The sequence below is a fragment of the Aquarana catesbeiana genome, linkage group LG01 (assembly GCF_042186555.1).
Source record: "Aquarana catesbeiana isolate 2022-GZ linkage group LG01, ASM4218655v1, whole genome shotgun sequence".
In the NCBI taxonomy this organism is placed as follows: Eukaryota; Metazoa; Chordata; class Amphibia; order Anura; family Ranidae; genus Aquarana; species Aquarana catesbeiana.
This window is the reverse complement of record NC_133324.1, coordinates 323,405,433-323,424,857: the sequence shown is the minus strand read 5'-3', so window position 1 is coordinate 323,424,857 and position 19,425 is coordinate 323,405,433. Positions and strand designations below refer to the sequence as shown.

The 19,425-nt window shown below is 42.8% G+C and overlaps 1 protein-coding gene across 2 annotated transcripts in view; it reads right to left on the bottom strand.

The window, feature by feature from the left end:
• Nucleotides 1-957: 957 nt before the first annotated feature.
• The window catches only part of RASAL1 (RAS protein activator like 1), a 181,679-nt gene continuing 163,211 nt past the window's right edge, over nucleotides 958-19,425 (bottom strand). For both annotated transcript variants that reach the window (XM_073630463.1, XM_073630472.1), the window contains 5 exons: nucleotides 7,580-7,720; nucleotides 7,304-7,439; nucleotides 1,519-1,639; nucleotides 1,302-1,381; nucleotides 958-1,209 (listed from right to left, as the gene is read on the bottom strand). In XM_073630463.1, the coding sequence (XP_073486564.1) occupies nucleotides 1,088-1,209; nucleotides 1,302-1,381; nucleotides 1,519-1,639; nucleotides 7,304-7,439; nucleotides 7,580-7,720 (600 nt within the window). In that variant the 3' untranslated portion in view covers nucleotides 958-1,087. The remainder of the gene's footprint in view (nucleotides 1,210-1,301; nucleotides 1,382-1,518; nucleotides 1,640-7,303; nucleotides 7,440-7,579; nucleotides 7,721-19,425) is intronic.

Below are 19,425 nucleotides of genomic sequence, written 5' to 3'. Positions count from 1 at the left end.
GGGTCACCTTCACCAATAGATGTCCACACTGTGTAGGCAGTGATGTGGATACCCAAAGAAAAACCCCAAGAGTAAACAGAAAAGGAGAGAAAGATAGTTCTGCGACTATTACTTGAGGTAAGTTAATAGGAATATGGATAGTTTTCTTTTCCATACCAGCAGTTATTTAGAGTTGGGTGGGAGGGGGGTTGCGAATATCCTGGAGTTGGGCTTTCTTTAGGGGCCTGTCTTAACAGGCTTTTCTTCACTTCAAATGGGTTTTCCATTGCCACTCAAGTCTATAGGAGTGCAAAACCCTATTGAAACAGATCAAAGGCTACTATCAAATGTGCTTGTCAATGATCTCCAAAGTGTCTTAAAATGATGTCAAACTGTTGCCATTGGCACAAGTCGAAAACTTGCCAACACAGACCTTTAGGTTGTCCATAGACTTAATTCTGAATGGTTGCAAAGATTTTCTAATTAATATGCTAAATATATGCACTGCTATTTGAATGTAGAATCATTGGAAGTGGTCTTGAAACTAACTTTGAGACAAGTTTTTTTTTAATGTTACGGGTCACCACCATGAAAGATCAGCTGCCCTAGCTCAGTGTTTCTCAATTCCAGTCCTCAAGGCACACCAACAGGTAATGTTTTCAGGCTTGCCATTATTTTGCACAAGTTATTTGATCAGTTTCCCTGTTTTAGGAATTACCACAGCCGTTTCATCTGAGGGAAATCCTGAAAACATGACCTGTTAGTGCGCCTTGAGGACTGGAATTGAGAAACACTGAGCTAGGGCAGCTGTACATAGATTCTATAAAAAGCTAAAAAAGGGTTATTCTGTGATAGATATTGCTATTTAAAGCAAGCTCAACTCAGATCTTTATGGACCAAAAAGTGTGAAACTGCTGACATCACATCCTTCGGGAAATAAATGGCTTTCCTAATTGGAGATAAATAAATGAGGTAGTGAACAGTTTTGTTGGCTTTATTTTTTTTACCTTTGGAACAAAAAATACAAAAGTCTGAAAAATGGCCATATGTGTATAGCAATAAAAAGAATTGGATATGTCTGGATGTGTAGGCTGTCATCATTTCTGTTTTAAATACAGTTACTATGATTAGGAGCCTCTTCCCTTTCCCTACGTTCAAAGACCTGGTGTGCTCTTTGCAAGTCCTCAATGATAGTTAGCAAACGTCTTGCTGCAGATGAAGCAATCAAGCCTGAAGGAGGAAAAAATGAAAAATAAATTGCTAAACTGGTCATGTTATACAATTTCACAATGGTCACAATTTCCTCAGCAGTAATACTGAACCTTCAAATCCTTTCTCGGTAGGACCTCTTGATTCTGCTTTCCCTGTGGCCACACCATCTGCCCCATCCAGGTACTTGTTCCTGTTAAAAAGTAGGGATATCATATGCTGAGGCCAGTGGTTTAAAATATGAAGATATCGTAAATGGTTACTTCATACGGCTAAATGTTAGGGAGGCAACCACATATCAACAAAAACTAAGAAGAACCATTTGCAAACCTGAGCATGTCCTTGACCAATAGAAGATGCCGATATAACACCTGAGCCTCAGCATCTGGATCCAAAGGATCACTCCAGTCTCCCAATGTCACAGCTAAATGTGTCCGGCTACAACCACGAACTGTAAGACACACAAAAAAAGAGGAATTTTGACTTGCCTGCAAATTCCATATCTTGGAGAGCAGTACAGAATACAGGCAGAGAATTCATACACCATGGGTTATAAGTACCTTCAGGTGATTGGACATTGGCAAAGCTTTAGAGGACATGCTGACCGAGTGCCTTCCCTGTAACCCCTCCCCACTTTGTGAGTTCTCAGTTTGTAACAAGCAACACACAGTAAACTAAGGAATGAAAGTGAAGGTGTCCTGTACTGTACTCCAAAATATGGAATGTACAGGCAAGTCAAAACTCCTCTCATCCTAATCATACAGTACACAGGCAGAGTATTCATACACCATGAAATGTCCCCAAGCAATAAACAGGAAGGGTGGGCAATAATGAGGCAAACATAACCCTTGCCAACAGGCCCAACAATGGTCAGAAGAGCTGACCTCAGAGAGCCACTTCGACAGCCTTGCGGCCAAAAGCTGTGTCACCAGAAGATTGGCAGTCCACCTGGTTAGACTTTGAGAAACTATGAACAGAAGACCAGGTTGCAGCCTTACACAACTGAGCTAAAGGGGCTTGGTACTGAAATGCCCAGGAAACTCTCACTGCTCTGGTGGAATGGGCAAATTAAAGTACAGAAGGAGATTTCTCATTGAGAATGTAAGCACTTGCAAACAGTTTTTGTATACAGTACATTATGCAATGGTGGACTTTGAAGCAGGAGTGTCCCTTTTAGGGTAGAATGCTGAGACCACCTTATGACCTTGGATATAAGACAACCTTGTCATTGGGAATTTTGAGGAAAGGCTCTTTACAGGAAAGGGGCAAAAAGGGCACTTTGCATGATAGATCCTCTAGAGCAGGGATCTCCAAACTACGGCCCTCCAGCTGTTGCAGAACTACATATTCCATGAGACATTGTAAAACTCTGATATTCACAGACATGACTAGGCATGATGGAAATTGTAGTTCCTGAACAACTGGAGGGCCATAGTTTGGACACCCCAGCTCTAGAGGAATATCATGGATAAGTTCAAAGGGTTTCTGCAGGGCAGACAGAACAAAGCTCAGATCACAAGGAAGAACAGGGTGCGGCAAGGGAGAGTGAAGTTAGAGGCCTTTGAAAAAAAATTGGCAAGGCCGAGACCTGATCTTTAAGAGTACCTAGTTCTAATTGTCAAGACCTGATTGTAGGAAGGCCAGAACACGAGGTACAGAATAATCTCTGGGATGGATGTGCCCGTTTTCACAGCAGACAAATAAAAATTCCTGGTGTGAGATCATATCTTCCTAGAAGAGGCCTTTCTTGCTTTTAGCAAGGTAGAAATCACAGACTCAAAAACCCCTCTATCCTTTAATACTGGAGTTCCAACAGCCATGCCATTAAAGTCACAGGCTGAAAAGCAAGATGGAGAGGACAGTGAGATATCAAATCTGGTCTGCTGGGAAGAGGCCATGGGTTTTCTTTTAGAAGTCTGAATATGTTTGTGTACCAGGTTTTTTGTGCCAGTTCGGTACAGTTAGAATCACCATTTTCCTCTTTTGCTCTATTCTCTTGAAAAGTCAAAGTAGGATTTGTGCTGGAGCAAAGGCATAAACTAGCCTGAACTGAGACTAGGGGATTATTGAGGTACCTGAGGCTAGAGCTAGAGGATCCCTGGTTCTGGCAACAGAGATAGTTTGTTGTTAAATCTTGAGGCTAGGATGTACACATCCAAAATCCACTATTTTGGGCATATCAGATTGAAGATATCTGGATGAAGGGCCCATTCCGCTTGATTAGGTGTTGCATCTGAGATAATCCTTTGTCCGCTCCTGAGATGTGGACCACAGCGACTGCTGAACAGTGATTCTCTGTCCAAAAGAGGATCTGATTCCCTTCCTTCAAGTCTTCAGACTTCTGGTGCCCCACTGATAGTTGATGTAAGTTACTGCCACGGACATTGCCTGACTACACCCTGACTGGGTGCCCCTTTAGAAGAGGGCCCAGTGCTGCAGAACCATCCTGACTATTCTGAGCTTGAAGATGTTGATGGGGAGCTTAGCTTCCCTCAGTTACCATGTACCTTGGACTGTCTGGTATTGGAACGTTCCACCCCAGCCTGAAAGACTTGCATCTGCTGTTATAACTTTCCAGTGATAGGGAAGGAATGGTTTACCCACTGATGGGGTTGGGGTGGTGATCAACCAAGATAGGGGAGATTCTCTGCATTACTGGACAGGAGTATGGGCAATTGAAAAGAAGGAGCCTGCTTTATCCAGGTTGACAAGATGTTTTCTTGGAGAGCTCTGGAATGAAACTAGGTGAATGGTACTGCTTTGAAAGAGGCTACCATTAATGCTTGAACTCTCATGGAGAATCTCAATATGGGAGGTCTCTTGGTTCTCAATTCTGCAGCACTCTTTCAGCACTTTATTTTCAGAAAGACTTTTGCTTGGAATGGGACCAGACCCAAGTATTTCAGATTAAGGAAAGGCTGGAGAGCAGATCTGTTGAAATTGATCACCCAGCCGAAATCCAGGAGCATTTGAATTGTTCTGTTGACATTTTCGGATAGCTGGAAGGAAAATGAATCTTTCAGAAGAAGGTGATCTAGATAGCCCGTGACTTGAATACCCTGAGTTCCATAGGCCAAAGGGCAGTTCAACAAACTGGAAGTGGTTGCCTGCCAATGCGAAGTGCAGAAAGTTCTGATGAGGTAGGTAAATAGGTACATGGAGGTAGGTATCTTGGATGTCCACAGATACCATATGCTGTATATGGTTGTCTCAAAGAAGCAATTACTGATCTTGCGGATTCCATGTGAAATTCTGGAATTTTAAGGCATTAGCAGAGGAATTTTAAATCCAGAATAGGACGATTACCCTCATTGGGTTTTGGTACTGTGAACAGGTTTGAGCAGAATCATTTGAACCTGTCTTGTGGCAGTTCTGGCACAACGACTTCCTGGGACAAGAGGTGTCTCAGGGTATTCTGCAAATTTAACTGTCCTCGAGCAGTGTTTGATTGATTTAAAAGAAGAAAGCAGTGAGGTGGTAGAGTTTGGAACACCATCTTTTTACATTTGAAACCACAGACTGAACCCCACAGGTCTGGGACATTTGTGACCCAGAGAGAGGCAAACTGTAACAGACATTTCCACCACACTCTCCCCGCCCCCCCCCCCCCCACACTCTTAGGAGTGAGGGCACCACTTCATTGTGAAGAGGGTTTTGGGGAAGGCTTGGTGGCCACGGTGGGCTAAGCCTTGTGTCAAGAAGAAGGGCTGAACTTAGATTTTGAAGTTGCAGCTTGGTTAGAGCGGACAGGTGATTCACGTTTACAGGAGCTAGGGGCTCCTGAGAAGGGCGATTTTGGGTCCATCGGGCTGTGCAAGGAAACCTTTCTGCCTGTGACCTTTTTGATGAATTGGTCATGTGCCCCACCAAACACATATCTTCCTTGGAAAGGCATATGTGTGAAACGCCTTTGCAGGCAGCTTCAGCTGTCCAAACCTTTAGCCATAAGATTCTAAGCATGTGAATAGAGATTTAAGAGAAATATGGGAATCGAGTTTGTCCCAGAATCATACTTACCTGGATGGATGCAGCATTGGTATGATGCTGCATCTGTCCCCCCGCGCCTCTGCACTAAGAACCAAATGATCGAACACCGCCGATCACTCGGTTCTCACAGCTCCCAGGAACAGAGAGCTGCAGACTGTCACTCAGCGGCTTTCTGCTCTGCCTCTTCCTCATTCACTGGAGCGCTGGGCTGTGGAGGGGGCAGAGCAGCCTGCTCAGGCTCTCAGCAGCTCGCGGGGAGACTGAGCCAGGTGTCGGTCCAAGGACCTGGCCGATCCAGTCTTCCATTTTCATTATGACGCGGGCCCTGGACTCACTTCTGTGACGTCAGTAGAGAGCGGACTTCAGCGCGCTCTCTGCTGAAAAGGGGTCACAGGGGTGCAAAACGGATTGCACTCCTGTGATCCATAGGAGACGTACAGCCAAACGAGCTTTAAGCCACTCTGAAAATTTGTCACTTGAGATTTACTAAGGCATCTGCACAGAAAAGTAGAGCAGAAGGCAATCGCTATAATTGCTGTGTAAAGAACACGACCCTGAAATACAGAGAGCCGATTGCAGGACTGTGCCTACAAGATTAAATATATCCTTTAGGAGCCTCTCAAACTTTCTATCTGCAGAATCTTTGAAAGAAGGAACAGCTTCAATAGGAACAATGAGATGTTTGTTTAGGACAGAGATGGCAGGATCATCTACAGGAATAGACCACTTTCTGAACTCTTTTTCATTTGATAGAGTTCAGTAAACAATTTGGGTGGAATGAAAGTTCTTTTGGGAGTGACCCAGTCCTCATATACTGCATATTCTATCTGTTCATGAAAAGGGAATGTTTTGCGGTATTTTGACAGTCTCTTTGCACCCAAAGGAAATGGAAGGACAGAGGAGAGTCAGGTTGCACAGTGCCAAGGCTTTTGTGGACAGAAGAAATTAGCATTTATGTTGCATGAAGCTCCCTCTTCAGCATAGTGACTGAGGGAGAAAAATCTTATGCAGCTTCCTCCAATACTGCTTCAATATCTTCTTCATTTCCTTCTGTGCTTGCATCCTCTAGGACTGCATATTGGGTTCTTACTCCAGTTGAGAAATGGGAATAGGAAAGAGGCATGGTTGTTTTTGGGCCCTGGACAAAGATGGCTCTATTGAAGTGGATGAAAAAGCCTTACATACACCCAGTGAAGTGACTAGCTCCCAGTGATACGCAGAGATGAAACTAATGCCCTGTACACACGATCGGTTTTGCCGTCGGAATAAACTCTGAAGGTTTTTCCGACGGAGTTCCGCTCAAGCTGTCTTGCATACACATGGTCACACCAAATTCTGACCGTCCAGAACGCGGTGACGTACAACACGTACGACTAGAAAACAGAAGTTCAATAGCCAGTAGCTAATAGCTTCCGTCTTGTACTTGCTTCAGAGCATGCGTCGTTTTTGGTGTGTCAGAACAGCATACAGACGAGCGTTTTTCCCAATAGTAATTTGTTCCGTCGGAAAAATATAGAACATGTTCTCTATCTAAGTCTTTTTGTTGGAAATTCCGCTCGTGTGTACATGGCAAAACTCTCCTACAAAAGTTGTACCTGTCTGCAGCCATCCCTTCTGTAGATCATTCTAAAAACACACAGATTTAGGGCCCTTTCACATGAGCTGTCTGATCAGGTCCGCTTGTCAGTTTTTCAGGCGGACCTGGTCGGACCCTTCAGTCTCCTCTATGGAGTGGCAGATGTCAGTAGATGCTGGCATTTTAAGCTGCTTTTATGCTAACATTAGAAAACAGTAAGGGCTTGATTTGGGGATCATAAGATAAAATAAGAAAGAAAAATAATAAAACTAGTTAGGCCAAGGATAGTTTTCTCTCTGAGGGAGAAAGGTCCATCACCTTCAGACACTACCATAAAACCGACTCAAGAGTTGGGTAAGGTTATAGGGGAGGTGCCTATGGGGCGTATCCTCTAAAGCACTGCCATTATCCAATTACCTGAAGGTAAATGCCTAAAAACCCATGGTGTATTAAGACTCTACATGTGCTCTGTACTGTAGAGCAAGATAATGTTTGATTATACAACATGGCGTTAGTTATGGTCACAAGCATATTGTACTGTGGCTATATTACCTGTTCGGTCAGATTGCAGGCAGCAAGTCCAATGTGAATTACGATAGGCTCCTTGGTGATATGTTGGCAACAAATTCTGGTTGCACAGACTGACTTTACGCAGGGCAGAAAGCCACTGATTCAGTTCATTAACATTCTATATAAAAAGAAAATATTTTGTAAAAAAAAAAAAATTAAAATAAAGAATGCAATTTTCACCCTAATATTTACAGTTTTTCCATAATCTTCTTTTTAAAATGGTACATGTAATATATAGCCTTGGCTATTGGTGCTCACCTTGCACTGTATATACATAATGTGGCAACCTTGTGTCTCAGCATCTTGGGTAATGATTTGCATCATATTTGGCTGCTGAAATGCATTCTCATCCACTCGCTCCACGGCGCAAATCCGATGCACTGGTATAGAAGAGCGCACCTGCAACAAGGAAATAGAGGATTAAATGCCAAGTACCTTAAGCTAGCCATACATGTTTCAATCCAACTGAATAATCCTGTCAAATCGTCTTTAATATGGCCATACATGTTACAGTACAAAGAAGTTGATAAATTTAAAGTCTATTATACAATTAGACTATAATGTGCAAGGTCATTTTAACAGCTAGTTTTATTGCATAATTGCAGCATACAGCAGTGAATATCCAGCATGCAGCCCAGTACTGCAGAATAAGGCCCAACAAGGCCTTGGAGCTCAATAATATGATTATTACGAAAAATAAAGAATGATCAAATAATTAGGTATCAGTGGCGGCTGTTGCTCAAAGTTTTTGGGGGGTGCAAACAAACTGAAAAATTAAACTGTTAGTAATGCAGGACTGTAAACAGACATTTATCAGGTGATTATGTATCATTACTGCTAGATAAAACTGCCAATCGTATGCAGCCTCACTGTGCCCATCACATGCAGCCTCACTGTGCCCATCACAGTAGGCCAATCACATGCACATTTCGAGTAAAGGAAAACAAAACCACTTAACATAAGGAGTCCTCATCAGAGCCCCTTTTACATCAGATGTTCCAATCTAAGCTGCCTTTACAGCAGGCGTCCCAATCAGCATCCCTCTATACATCAGGTGTCCTCATTAGAGTCCCCCTATACATCAGGTGTCCCAGAGTCCTCCTTTACATTAGATGTCACCATCAGAGCCCCCTATTTACATTAGATGTCACCATGAGAGCCCCCCTTTACATTAGATGTCACCATCAGAGCCCTCCTTAACATTAGATGTCCCCATGAGAGTCATCCTTTACATTAGATGTCACCATTAGAACCCCCCTTTACATTAAATGTCACCATCAGATCAGAGTCCTCTTTTACATTAGATGTCACCACCAGAGTCCCCATTTACATTAGATGTCCTCATCAGAGTCCCCATTTACATTACAGGTCACCATCAGAGCCCCCCTTTACATTAGATGTCACCATCAGATCAGAGTCCTCCTTTGCATTAGATGTCACCATCAGATCAGAGTCCTCCTTTGCATTAGATGTCACCATCAGAGTCCTCCTTTACCTTAGATGTCACCATGAGATCAGAGCCACCCTTTACATTAGATATCACCATCAGATCAGAGCCCCCTTTACATTAAATGTCACCATCAGATCAGAGCCCCCCTTTACATTAGATGTCACCATCAGATCAGAGCCCCCCTTTACATTAGATGACCCCCCTCTCCCCTCCCCCCTCATACTCACAGCTCTCATACAAGTCGCCTGTCATCCACCTTCAGAGCTGCGGGGTTGAGTCAGAGAAACCGGAAGTGAAGGCACAGGACCCGCCACCACACCACAGCAGGGAACAATGATAATACAAAGATGTCAACAAGAACTCTGACCCTAGCGCTCAAAATGGAAAGAATTTTTCAGTATACTAATAGCTGCTGTTATAATAATAAAACACTATTAAGATAAATATACCCTCTTAGGAGAAGAAAGTATTAACAGCGCATTCAAATAATGTTATGTGTACCTATGACTAACCATTAATTTGCAGTCATAATTAACCATACGGTTCATTAAAATAAAATAAACAGTGGCTTAAGAAAAATACTCTAAAACCAAAACCGCAATGAACCTTGCCAAGGTTCAATAATTATAAAATCCAAGGCAGTTCATCAAATCATATACAATAATCCCAAAGTTCAAAAGCTCAATATAGTAAAACACTGTGTTATAGAGTTATCCTTTTGAAGTAAGTCTCCTGCATGCAGATGAGAGCAGTAGTGTAAATACAGCTTAGAATCAGTCCATGCATGCAGGTTAGTGCAGTGGTAAAATCTCAGCTTCTAATTCTCATAGAGCTTGATGCTTTTCCGCAAAATGGTAAACCATCACCAAAACACCGCGTGACCAGCCCCTTATCTGTGTATGCTTACCAGGGGTAAGAATCAAAAGGCCTTTAATCTCCTTCACTGCACTGCTCAGCTCCTTAGCCATCACCGATCTTAATCCTCCAGTTTCATGATGTATATACCATAGGGAACAACCATGTAAGGATATAGAAGGAGGCGCTTCATAATGTTAAACTGCTTATTAGTATAATACAATCCCCCCTTGATACAAGTTGTGCTTACAATGTTAAAATAGAAAAACAGCTGGTCACGTCAATAGCGTCAGCTCACCGCTGGTCGGAGTTTTCAAATCGTCCCGCCTACCTCGATGAGTCCCGGGATGATGCTGCCTGACTGAAGCTGTGAGTCGCGTGGTCACACACTGACGCGTTTCGTCATTACATCTTCAGAGGGCGTGGCCACGCAACACGACTCTGCATCTTAAGGAGCCCATAGGCGGAGTCCTCCGATGCCGTCAGCACGCGCGTCATCTGAAGGATATTACGCCCCTTTGTTAGTAGCTATTATTATGATAGTAGGTACAGATAATAATGAATGTACCACTAGAACATCTAACAGCAGATAACCATTGACCACCAAAGTGATTTCCAGCTAATAATTTTAATTTTAGGGTTTCTTAGATTTATTGGGCTCGTACCCCCTTCTTATACTCAGTAAACGATGGCTTATTAAAGTTTTAAAAATTTTATATAAATATTTTATATATTAGATATTGCATATTTACGGGTATGAGCAGCCCAGATAAGGCCAGATAAATGAACAGCCCAGATAAATGGGGCCGACAGACAGTGATCCATGCAGGGCGGATGGGACGCTGCAGGCTGGCTTCATAAAACTTACAGAGGGGCAGGTTTGTTTGTTACGGGTGAGAGTAGCCCAGATATATGGAGCCGACAAGACCGCGACCCATGCAGGGTGGATGGCACGCTGCAGGCCGGCTTCACAAAACTGACAGAGGGGCGGGTTTGTTTATTGGATGATGCGCATGACCACATCTGACTAGCCCGCCTCTTGCTACTAACAAAGGGGCGTAATATCCTTCAGATGATGCGCGTGCTGACGGCATCAGAGGACTTCGCCTATGGGGCTGCTTAAGATGCAGAGTCGTGTTACGTGGCCACGCCCTCTGAAGATGTAATGATGAAACGCGTCAGTGCATGCCAACACGACTCACAGCTTCAGTCAGGCAGCATCATCCCGGGACTCATCGAGGTAGGCGGGACGATTTGAAAACTCCGACCAGCGGTGAGTTGACGCTATTCACATGACAGGCTGTTTTTCTATTTTAACATTGTAAGCACAACTTGTATCAAGGTGGGATTGTATTATACTAATAAACAGTTTAACACTATGAAGAGCCTCCTTCTATATCCTTATATGGTTGTTCACTATGGTATTTACACATCATGAACCTGGAGGATTAAGATCGGCGATGGCTAAGGAGCTGAGCAGTGCAGTGAAGGAGATTAAAGGCCTTTTGATTCTTACCTCTGGTAAGCATACACACATAAGGGGCTAGTCACACAGTGTTTTGGTGATGGTTTACCACCTTGAGGAAAAGCATCAAGCTCTATGAGAATTAGAAGCTAAGATTTTACCACTGCACTAACCTGCATGCATGGACTGATTCTAAGCTGTATTTACACTACTGTCCTAATCTGCATGCAGGGGACTTACTTCAAAAGGATAACTCTATAACACAGTGTTTTACTATATTGAACTTTTGAACTTTTAGCTCCTCCGCCCACCCCAGCCCACCCAAGTGCAGTATCAATCGATCACTGTCACTTACAAAACACAAAACGAAGCGAATAACTGCAGTGTTCACAGAGTCAGGCCTGATCCCTGCGAACGCTAACAGTTTTTTGGTGGCGTTTGAATCAGTCCCTAACAGTCAGGAGCCTGTGAGTCCCACTAGTGTACCAGTAAATTTAGAGACCAAAATGTCAAATTGAAGGTATACTAGTAAAGAGGCCTACACGTTTCTGAGCATGACAGATAGTGAAGAGGAAGTCCCTCATCTGTCAGATTCAGGCACAGAATACGAACCTGTAGACAGCAGCAGCACCCTGAAAGATAGCTCTGACAACGGAATTGTGATCCCTGCCAAGGTCAGGCGTACCAGACCCCAATCTTCTTCTGCTGTCATTGAGGTGCAAGAACCGCAGGTCCCTTGTATGGAGCAGAGAGCCAGTGCTAGCGCCGCTATTCCTTCTGGTGAACTAGCAAGCAACAGCAGCCTAGTACATCCTGGTCATACATCCAGCGCTGCAGTAACACTTGATGACGGGGCGAGTCCCATAAGTGCAGTTCAAGCTGGCGAGGTGGCAAGCACGAGTAGTGTCCCACTGCCACCAAGAAGACAAACACAGACCCATCAAGCCCATAGTGCCCTTCCTGCTGCATTCGCCAATCCTAATTGGGAACCCACCACTTCTGCAGCACCCGTACTTCCCTCATTCACTGGTCAACCCGGAATTCAGGTGGAAACAGTTGATTTTACGTCACTTGATTTTTATTCGCTGTTTTCCACCGAAGATCTCTATAGATCTATTGTGGACCAAAGCAATTTGTTTGCTGGTCTATTCATCTCCGCTAATCCCCAGCTGACCCTTGCCAGAGATTGGAAACCAATTACAGGGGGTCCCCGACTTACGAACATCCGACTTACGAACGACCCCTACTTACGAACGGGGCCCGAATGACGTCACTGCTGGCCGAATCTTCCTCTCCTGAGCCTTTCCTCCGTTCCTGGCTTGGCTGCGGGTCCCCTTCGTCCTCCTGCCTGCCCATCCACAGGCCTGGTATGGTCCGGTGGCTTGCCAGGCCGCTGAAACTGCCCGTCGTGGCCGAGGCCTTGTGCGGCCTACGAAGCCTCCACGATCCCCGGTCTTTCCTACGCCGCTGCCCCGCGATGGTGCACCGCGGCCGGCCGCCCGGCCGGCCGGCCTGCCTGGCCTCTGATGGCTGCTTTCACCATCCATCTCCCTGCTGTGCCATACAGTGTACCTCTCTGCTGTCTCCTGTTGCTGCTGCCATGAAAATAGTGAGAGGGGAGAGCTGTGCTCAGCTGCGATCCTGGACTCCTGTTTTGGAAGTGACAGGGTCAATAAAGAGAACCTGTCACCTCCAATTGCTATCACACAGGGAATTGTTTCCTCCTGTGTGATAGCAATAAAGTTAAGTGAAAAAAAAATTGATAAAAAAAATAAAAATAAGAAATACAGTAATAATTAAATTAATAAAATAAAAAAAAAAATTAAAAATGTAAAGAATAAGAAAAATAATATTAAAAATAAGAAAATTATACAAAAATAAAAAAAAAAGTAAACGACAAGCTACAAATAAATACAAATAAAAAAAAGTGATTAAAAAGTAAAAAAATAAAAGAAACAAAACATATTTGAACTAACCATGCCACCCCTGCCATCCGGTTGCCTTTCTCTGTTGATTTGGGTTTACATCCTGTCTCTGAGACTAGATTTGCACTTAAAAAAGGTACTATTCCGACTTACAAACAAATTCGACTTAAGAACAAACCTACAGTCCCTATCCTGTTCGTAACCCGGGGACCCCCTGTACAGTTTCTGAATTTAAGACCTGGGCCTATCTCTCCTCATCGTCATAACTAAAAAGAGTGAGTTGCGGTCATATTGGTCCACTGACCCAATTCACCATATGCCCATGTTCTCTGCCTCCATGACCAGGACACGATATGAGAAGATCTTGCGGTTCATGCACTTTAATAACAATTAACTCTTTTGTCCTCGGGGTGACCCTGGATTTGATCGGCTCTACAAAATTCGGCCCCTCGTAAACCACTTCAACCAACGTTTTGCAGCCTTGTTTACTCCTAGTTGTCTGCGTTGACGAGTCCCTGATTAAGTTTTCTGGCCGCTTGTCTATCAAACACTATCTTACCAGCAAGCGTGCCAGATACGGCGTCAAGATGTATAAGCTCTGAGACAGGGCCACAGGCTATACATATAGTTTTATGGTTTACGAGGGAAAAGATAGTCATGTAGAGCCGGAGAACTGGCCAGACTACATAGGGAGCACTGGTAAGATAGTGTGGGACTTGGTGTCATCCTTATTCGGAAAGGGGTACCACTTGTACATGGACACTTGTGCCACTTTTTAGTCACTTTTTTTATTATGGAATTGGCGCATGTGGTACCGTGCGAACTAATTGCTGGGGCTTCCCCCAACGGCTTGTAGAATCCTGACTTAGACAGGGGGAGAGAGCCTGCTTGAGGTGTAATAATTTGTAAGCAGTGAAGTGGAGGGACTCACAGAATGTTTTCGTTCTGTCCTCGCTTCGCGCAGACACGACAGTCCAAATTCCTACTGCGACTGGTGTTGTGGAGAAACCCCTTTGTGTCCATAAATACAACCTTAACATGAGAAGGGTGGACCTCAACGACCAGTTGTTGGTGCCGTACCTAATTGCCCATAAGGCCAGGTGCTAGTACAAAAAAGTGTCTATTTATTTATTTCAATTGGCTTTGCTGAACGCTTTTGTACTATACAAAGCTTCAGGACGGACTGGATCCTTCCTTAAATTCCAGGAAGAGATCGTCAGAGCCCTTCTGTTTCCAGACGGTGCTCTTGCCCAACTTCCCAATTTAAATGCAGTGAGCCAGCTGTCGTGTCTGCAGCAAATGCGGATTTAGGAGTGACACTCGCTTTTATTGTCCCTCCTGTCGTGACCAACCTGGTCTCTGCATTGGTGAATGTTTCAAATGCTACCACACATTAGTGGAGTTTTAGCGTAGTGTACAGCACCACACAGTCCCAGGCACACAAACACAGGGTCTCGGGGTCTCGAAAGATGTGATGGCCATCACATTTTGAGAGACCCTAATCTGCAACATTCTGTTTACAGTTTTTTTTACAGTTTTTATAAAAGTGAAAAAAAAAAAAGAAATAAAAAAAAACACACAAAAAAATATAAAATAAAAAATCCAAAAATAGTAGTGGTTGTATTTTTCTCCTCTCTCTATTGTTCTCTCTCTTATTTTCGCTCTTTACTGTCCGCTCTACTATGTTTTATTGTATTTGCTTTTCAGGTATGGTATGTTATACTGTAATGTTTATTTTATTGTTAACGATCATTTGCTTAGCAGGTACGCCATGCAGCTGCAGCACAGGTTTATTTATCTTGACAGCAACAGCGTTTGCTCCCACGATACATAGACATACAAGTCGTGACTCCAGCACTGTCGGAGGTGATTTCACCACCACAGTTAAAAAAAAAAGAGCATATATGCCGAAGGGGGCAGGGGTGGAGGAGCGATTTGCTCCTAACATTAGGGGCGGATTGCCCCCATGCTTCGGAATATATTTTTTTAGGCACAGATTGTAATGTTTTATTTTTACTATGTTTTATTGTATTTGCTTTGCAGGTATGGTAAGTCTTACTATTATGCTGTAATATTACTTTGTTTTATTGTTAACCATCATTTGCTTAGCAGGTACTCCATTCATCTGCAGCACGGGTTCATTTATCTTGACAGCAACAGCATTTGCTCCCACAATACGTAAAGTCGTGACTCCAGCGTCGTCGGAGGCGATTTCACCATCACAGTCAAAAAAAAATGGTGCATGTATGCCCATTATTAGAAGTGGCTGGATGAAGGGCGGTATTCTAATAGTGGGCATACCCACCGATCAATCTCTTTTTTTCATTCAGCCCACAGGCTGCATGAAAAAAGAACATTATAATGTATGCTCAACAAGGACCAGCAACGTACTGCTATGTTGCTGGACTTTGAGTGGTTATACCTGAATGATGCCTGCAGGCTTAGGTATCATCTTGGTATCATTCTTTTCAGCCAGCAGTCAGCTTTCATATAAAAGCAATCTGAGAGGCTAATTAGCCTCTAGACTGCTTTTATAAGTGGGAGGGAACTCCCCCCACACTCCCACCATCTTCCATGGTTTTCTCGGGCTCTCCTGTCCCAACAGGGAACTCGAGAATGCAACCGGTGGTTCAGCCAGCTGACCATAGAGTTGATCAGAGACCAGAATGGCTCCAATCATCTCTATGGCCTAAGAAATCGGAAGCTACGAGCATTTCACGACTTAGGTTTCGCTGGATATAAACTGCGCCATTGGGAAATTGGCAAAGCATTTTATCACACCAATCTTGGTGTGGTCAGATGCTTTGAGGGCAGAGGAGAGATCTAGGGTCTAATACCCCAATTTTTTCAAAAAAAGAGTACCTGTCACTACCTATTGCTCTCATAGGGGATATTTACATTCCCTGAGATAATAAAAATGATAAAAAAAAAATATATATGAAAGGAACAGTTTAAAAATATAATAAAAAGCACAATAAATAAATTAACGGGGGGGGGGGTGATCGGGGGGTGAATTGTATGCCTATGTGACTTGGTGTCAGTGTAGTGTTGGTACAACTCACTGTTTGATGCTCTTTATTTTTGAAAATGAAGAAAGAAAAGAAAAATGTATTTTTTTTTCTTTTTTTAATTTTCAAAACTGACAAAAAGTGAGATATGCAAACATGCCTCTCAGCAGATAGCTTGGGGTGTTCACTTTCAAAAATGGGGTAATTTGGGGGGGGGGTCTGTGCTAACTGGGCATTTCATGGCGTCCGAAACTGTGATAGGCAGTGAGGAGTGAAATCAAAAATGTACGCCCTTAGAAAGCCTGAAGGCGGTGATTGGTTTTCGGGGTTCTGTACGGGGTTAGACTGCCAAAAAGTTCCACACATGTGGTATCCCCGTACTCAGGAGAAGCAGCAGAATGTATTTTGGGGTGTAATTCCACATATAACCATGCCATGTTTGAACAATATATCATTTAGTGACAACATTGTGTAAAAAAAAAAAAAAAATTGTAATTTTCCAGAAACTTGTGGCAAAATATAAAATATTCCATAGACTCAACATGCCTCTCAGCAAATAGCTTGAGGTGTCTTCTTTCCAAAATGGGGTCATATGGGGGGGGGGGGGGTTGTGCTATCTTTTCATTTCATGGCCTCCAAAACTGTGATAGGTAGTGAGGAAGTGAAATCACCATTTTACGCCCTTAGAAAGCCTGAAGGCGGTGATTGGTTTTTGGGGGTTCTGTACACGGCTAAGCTCCCAAAAAGTCTCACACATGTGGTATCCCCGTACTCAGGAGAAGCAGCAGAATGTATTTTGGGGTGTAATTTTACATATGCCCATGGCATGTTTGAGCAATAGATCATTTTGCACATTTTGTGCAAAAAAAAATATAATAATTTTCCTGCAACTTGTGGCAAAATATAAAATATTCCATGGACTCAACATGTCTCTCTTCAAATAGCTTGGGGTGTCTACTTTCCAAAATGGGGTCATTTGGGGGGGGTTTGTGCTATCTTGGCATATTATGGCTTTCAAAACTGTGATCGGTAGTGAGGTGTGAAATCAAAAATTTACACCCTTAGAAATCCTGAAGGCGATGATTGGTTTTCGGGGGCCTGTACGCGGCTAGGCTCCCAAAAAGTCTCACACCTGAGGTACCCCCATACTCAGGAGAAGCAGCAGAATGTATTTTGGGGGGTGTAATTCCACATATAACTATGCCATGTGTGAGCAATATATATTATTTAGTGACGTTGTGTAATTTTTTTGTTGTTGTCATTTTTCAATCACTTGTGACAAAAAAAATTAAATATTCAATGGGCTCAACATGCCTCTCAGCAATTTCCTTGGGGTGTCTACTTTCCAAAATGGGATCATTTGGGGGGTTGTACTGCCCTGCCATTTTAGCACCTCAAGAAATGAGATAGGCAGTCAAACTAAAAGCTGCGTAAATTCCAGAAAATGTACCCTAGTTTGTAGACGCTATAACTTTTGTGCAAACCAATATACGCTTATTGACATTTTTTTTTACCAAAGACATGTGGCTGAATACATTTTGGCCTAAATGTATTACTAAAATTGAGTTTATTAATTTTTTTATAACAAAAAGTAGAAAATATTTTTTTTTTCAAAATGTTCGGTCTTTTTCCATTTATATTGCAAAAAATAAAAAATTGCAGAGGCAATCAAATACCATCAAAAGAAAGCTCTATTTGTGGGAAAAAAAGGACACAAGTTTCGTTTGGGTACAACATTGCATGATCGCGCAATTACCAGTTAAAGCAGCGCAGTGCCAAATTGTAAAAAGTCCTCCGGTCATTGAGCTGCCAAATCCTCCGGGGCTGAAGTGGTTAAAGGGCCATTATTTTTTTTTTTTTTCATTTTTCTTTTTTTACGGTGATTGCAGCATGTCATACTTCCCATATACCCATGTGTCCCACATCCCGCACACACTTAAAGGGCCAGTATTTTTTCTTTAAATGATGAGCAGCTTTGGGGGGCGCCATAGCAGGCCACCACTGTTAGGTATTATGTTGGTAAGTAGACTTTGATTTTTTTTTATAGTCTTTGTGTGACCACACTTAAAGTGCATGTAAACCAGATTCTTTAAATGTGACCTAAGCACATATTTCTGTAGTGTTTCTTTATCTTTCTCCAAAGCCCTAAGTCGCGTGCGTTTGTGCTGCTCCGTAGTGCTGTTATCAGCATGATAACTTCTGACAAGTTCACCAAGAAGGCAGCCTGGAATGTGTGTTGTGGGAGGTTGCTATAAATAGATTAGCACAGACCTTGCCTTGTAAAAGCACAGCTCTGAAAGCATTTTCCTCTTTCTGCTAATGTGGAGGGGGGGTGTGTGTGCCTTTCCTCCAATCAGCTGTCACACAGAGTATGTCAGAACGACACTCTTACTGCTGAATGAGGAACAGACAGCCAGAATTGGTGTACTGGGGTAGGTATATAGACGACATCCTCCTCCTATGGGATGGTGATGAAACATCATTGACCAATTTTATGCAGGTATTAAATCTGAACACCTTGGGCATTGTCCTACAATTTGAAATGAGTAGGGTTGCCATTCACTTTCTGGATTTAAATATACAGATTTCTAAAAACAGGTTTAAGATCACCACTTTTTATAAAGAAATGGATCGAAATGGCTACATTGAACAGGGGAGCTGCCATCATCCGTCATGGTTGAAATCGGTTCCTAAAAGCCAGTTTACCCAGTTAAGGCGTAACTGTACCTTTAAGGAAGATTTCTTCGTGCAGGCCTCTGATCTTAAAATTAAATTTTTGGAAAAAGGGTATTCTAATGCTGATCTGGATAAAGCCATAGGAGAGGTTGCCAACATGGATAGAACCACAATGTTGAAAGGAAGAGATAAAGCTACTAATAATAATAACACTCATGAGTTTTCTTTAATTACTACTTACTCACGACAACATTATGAGATAAAGAAAATTCTGAAAAAGCATTGGGCCGTGTTGAAGAATGACTAAATTCTAGGTCCAACCTTACCTGCATACCCACAGGTCATCTATAGAGGAGTACCACCCCTGAGATTGCAGGTTGCCCCTAATGTTCTTGATGCCCCGAATAGAGTCATTTTTTCAAAACTCTAAAGGTTTCTTTTTGTGTCGTAAATGTAAAGTTTGTCGCATTAACAACAATAAAGATAAAAAAAATTGTCATTTTCAGTCCCATACTATTACAAAAGTCTTAAATATAGACACTTTTATCACTTGTACATCTAAAAATGTTGTATATCTATTGACCTGTCCATGCGGTCTACAGTATGTAGGCCGCACTATGAGAGCCATGAATGTGCGAGTTAAAGAGCATCTAACGAACATAAAAAAAGGGTTTCCTAAACACACAGTATCACGCCATTATCTTGAATATCACAATAAAAATCCA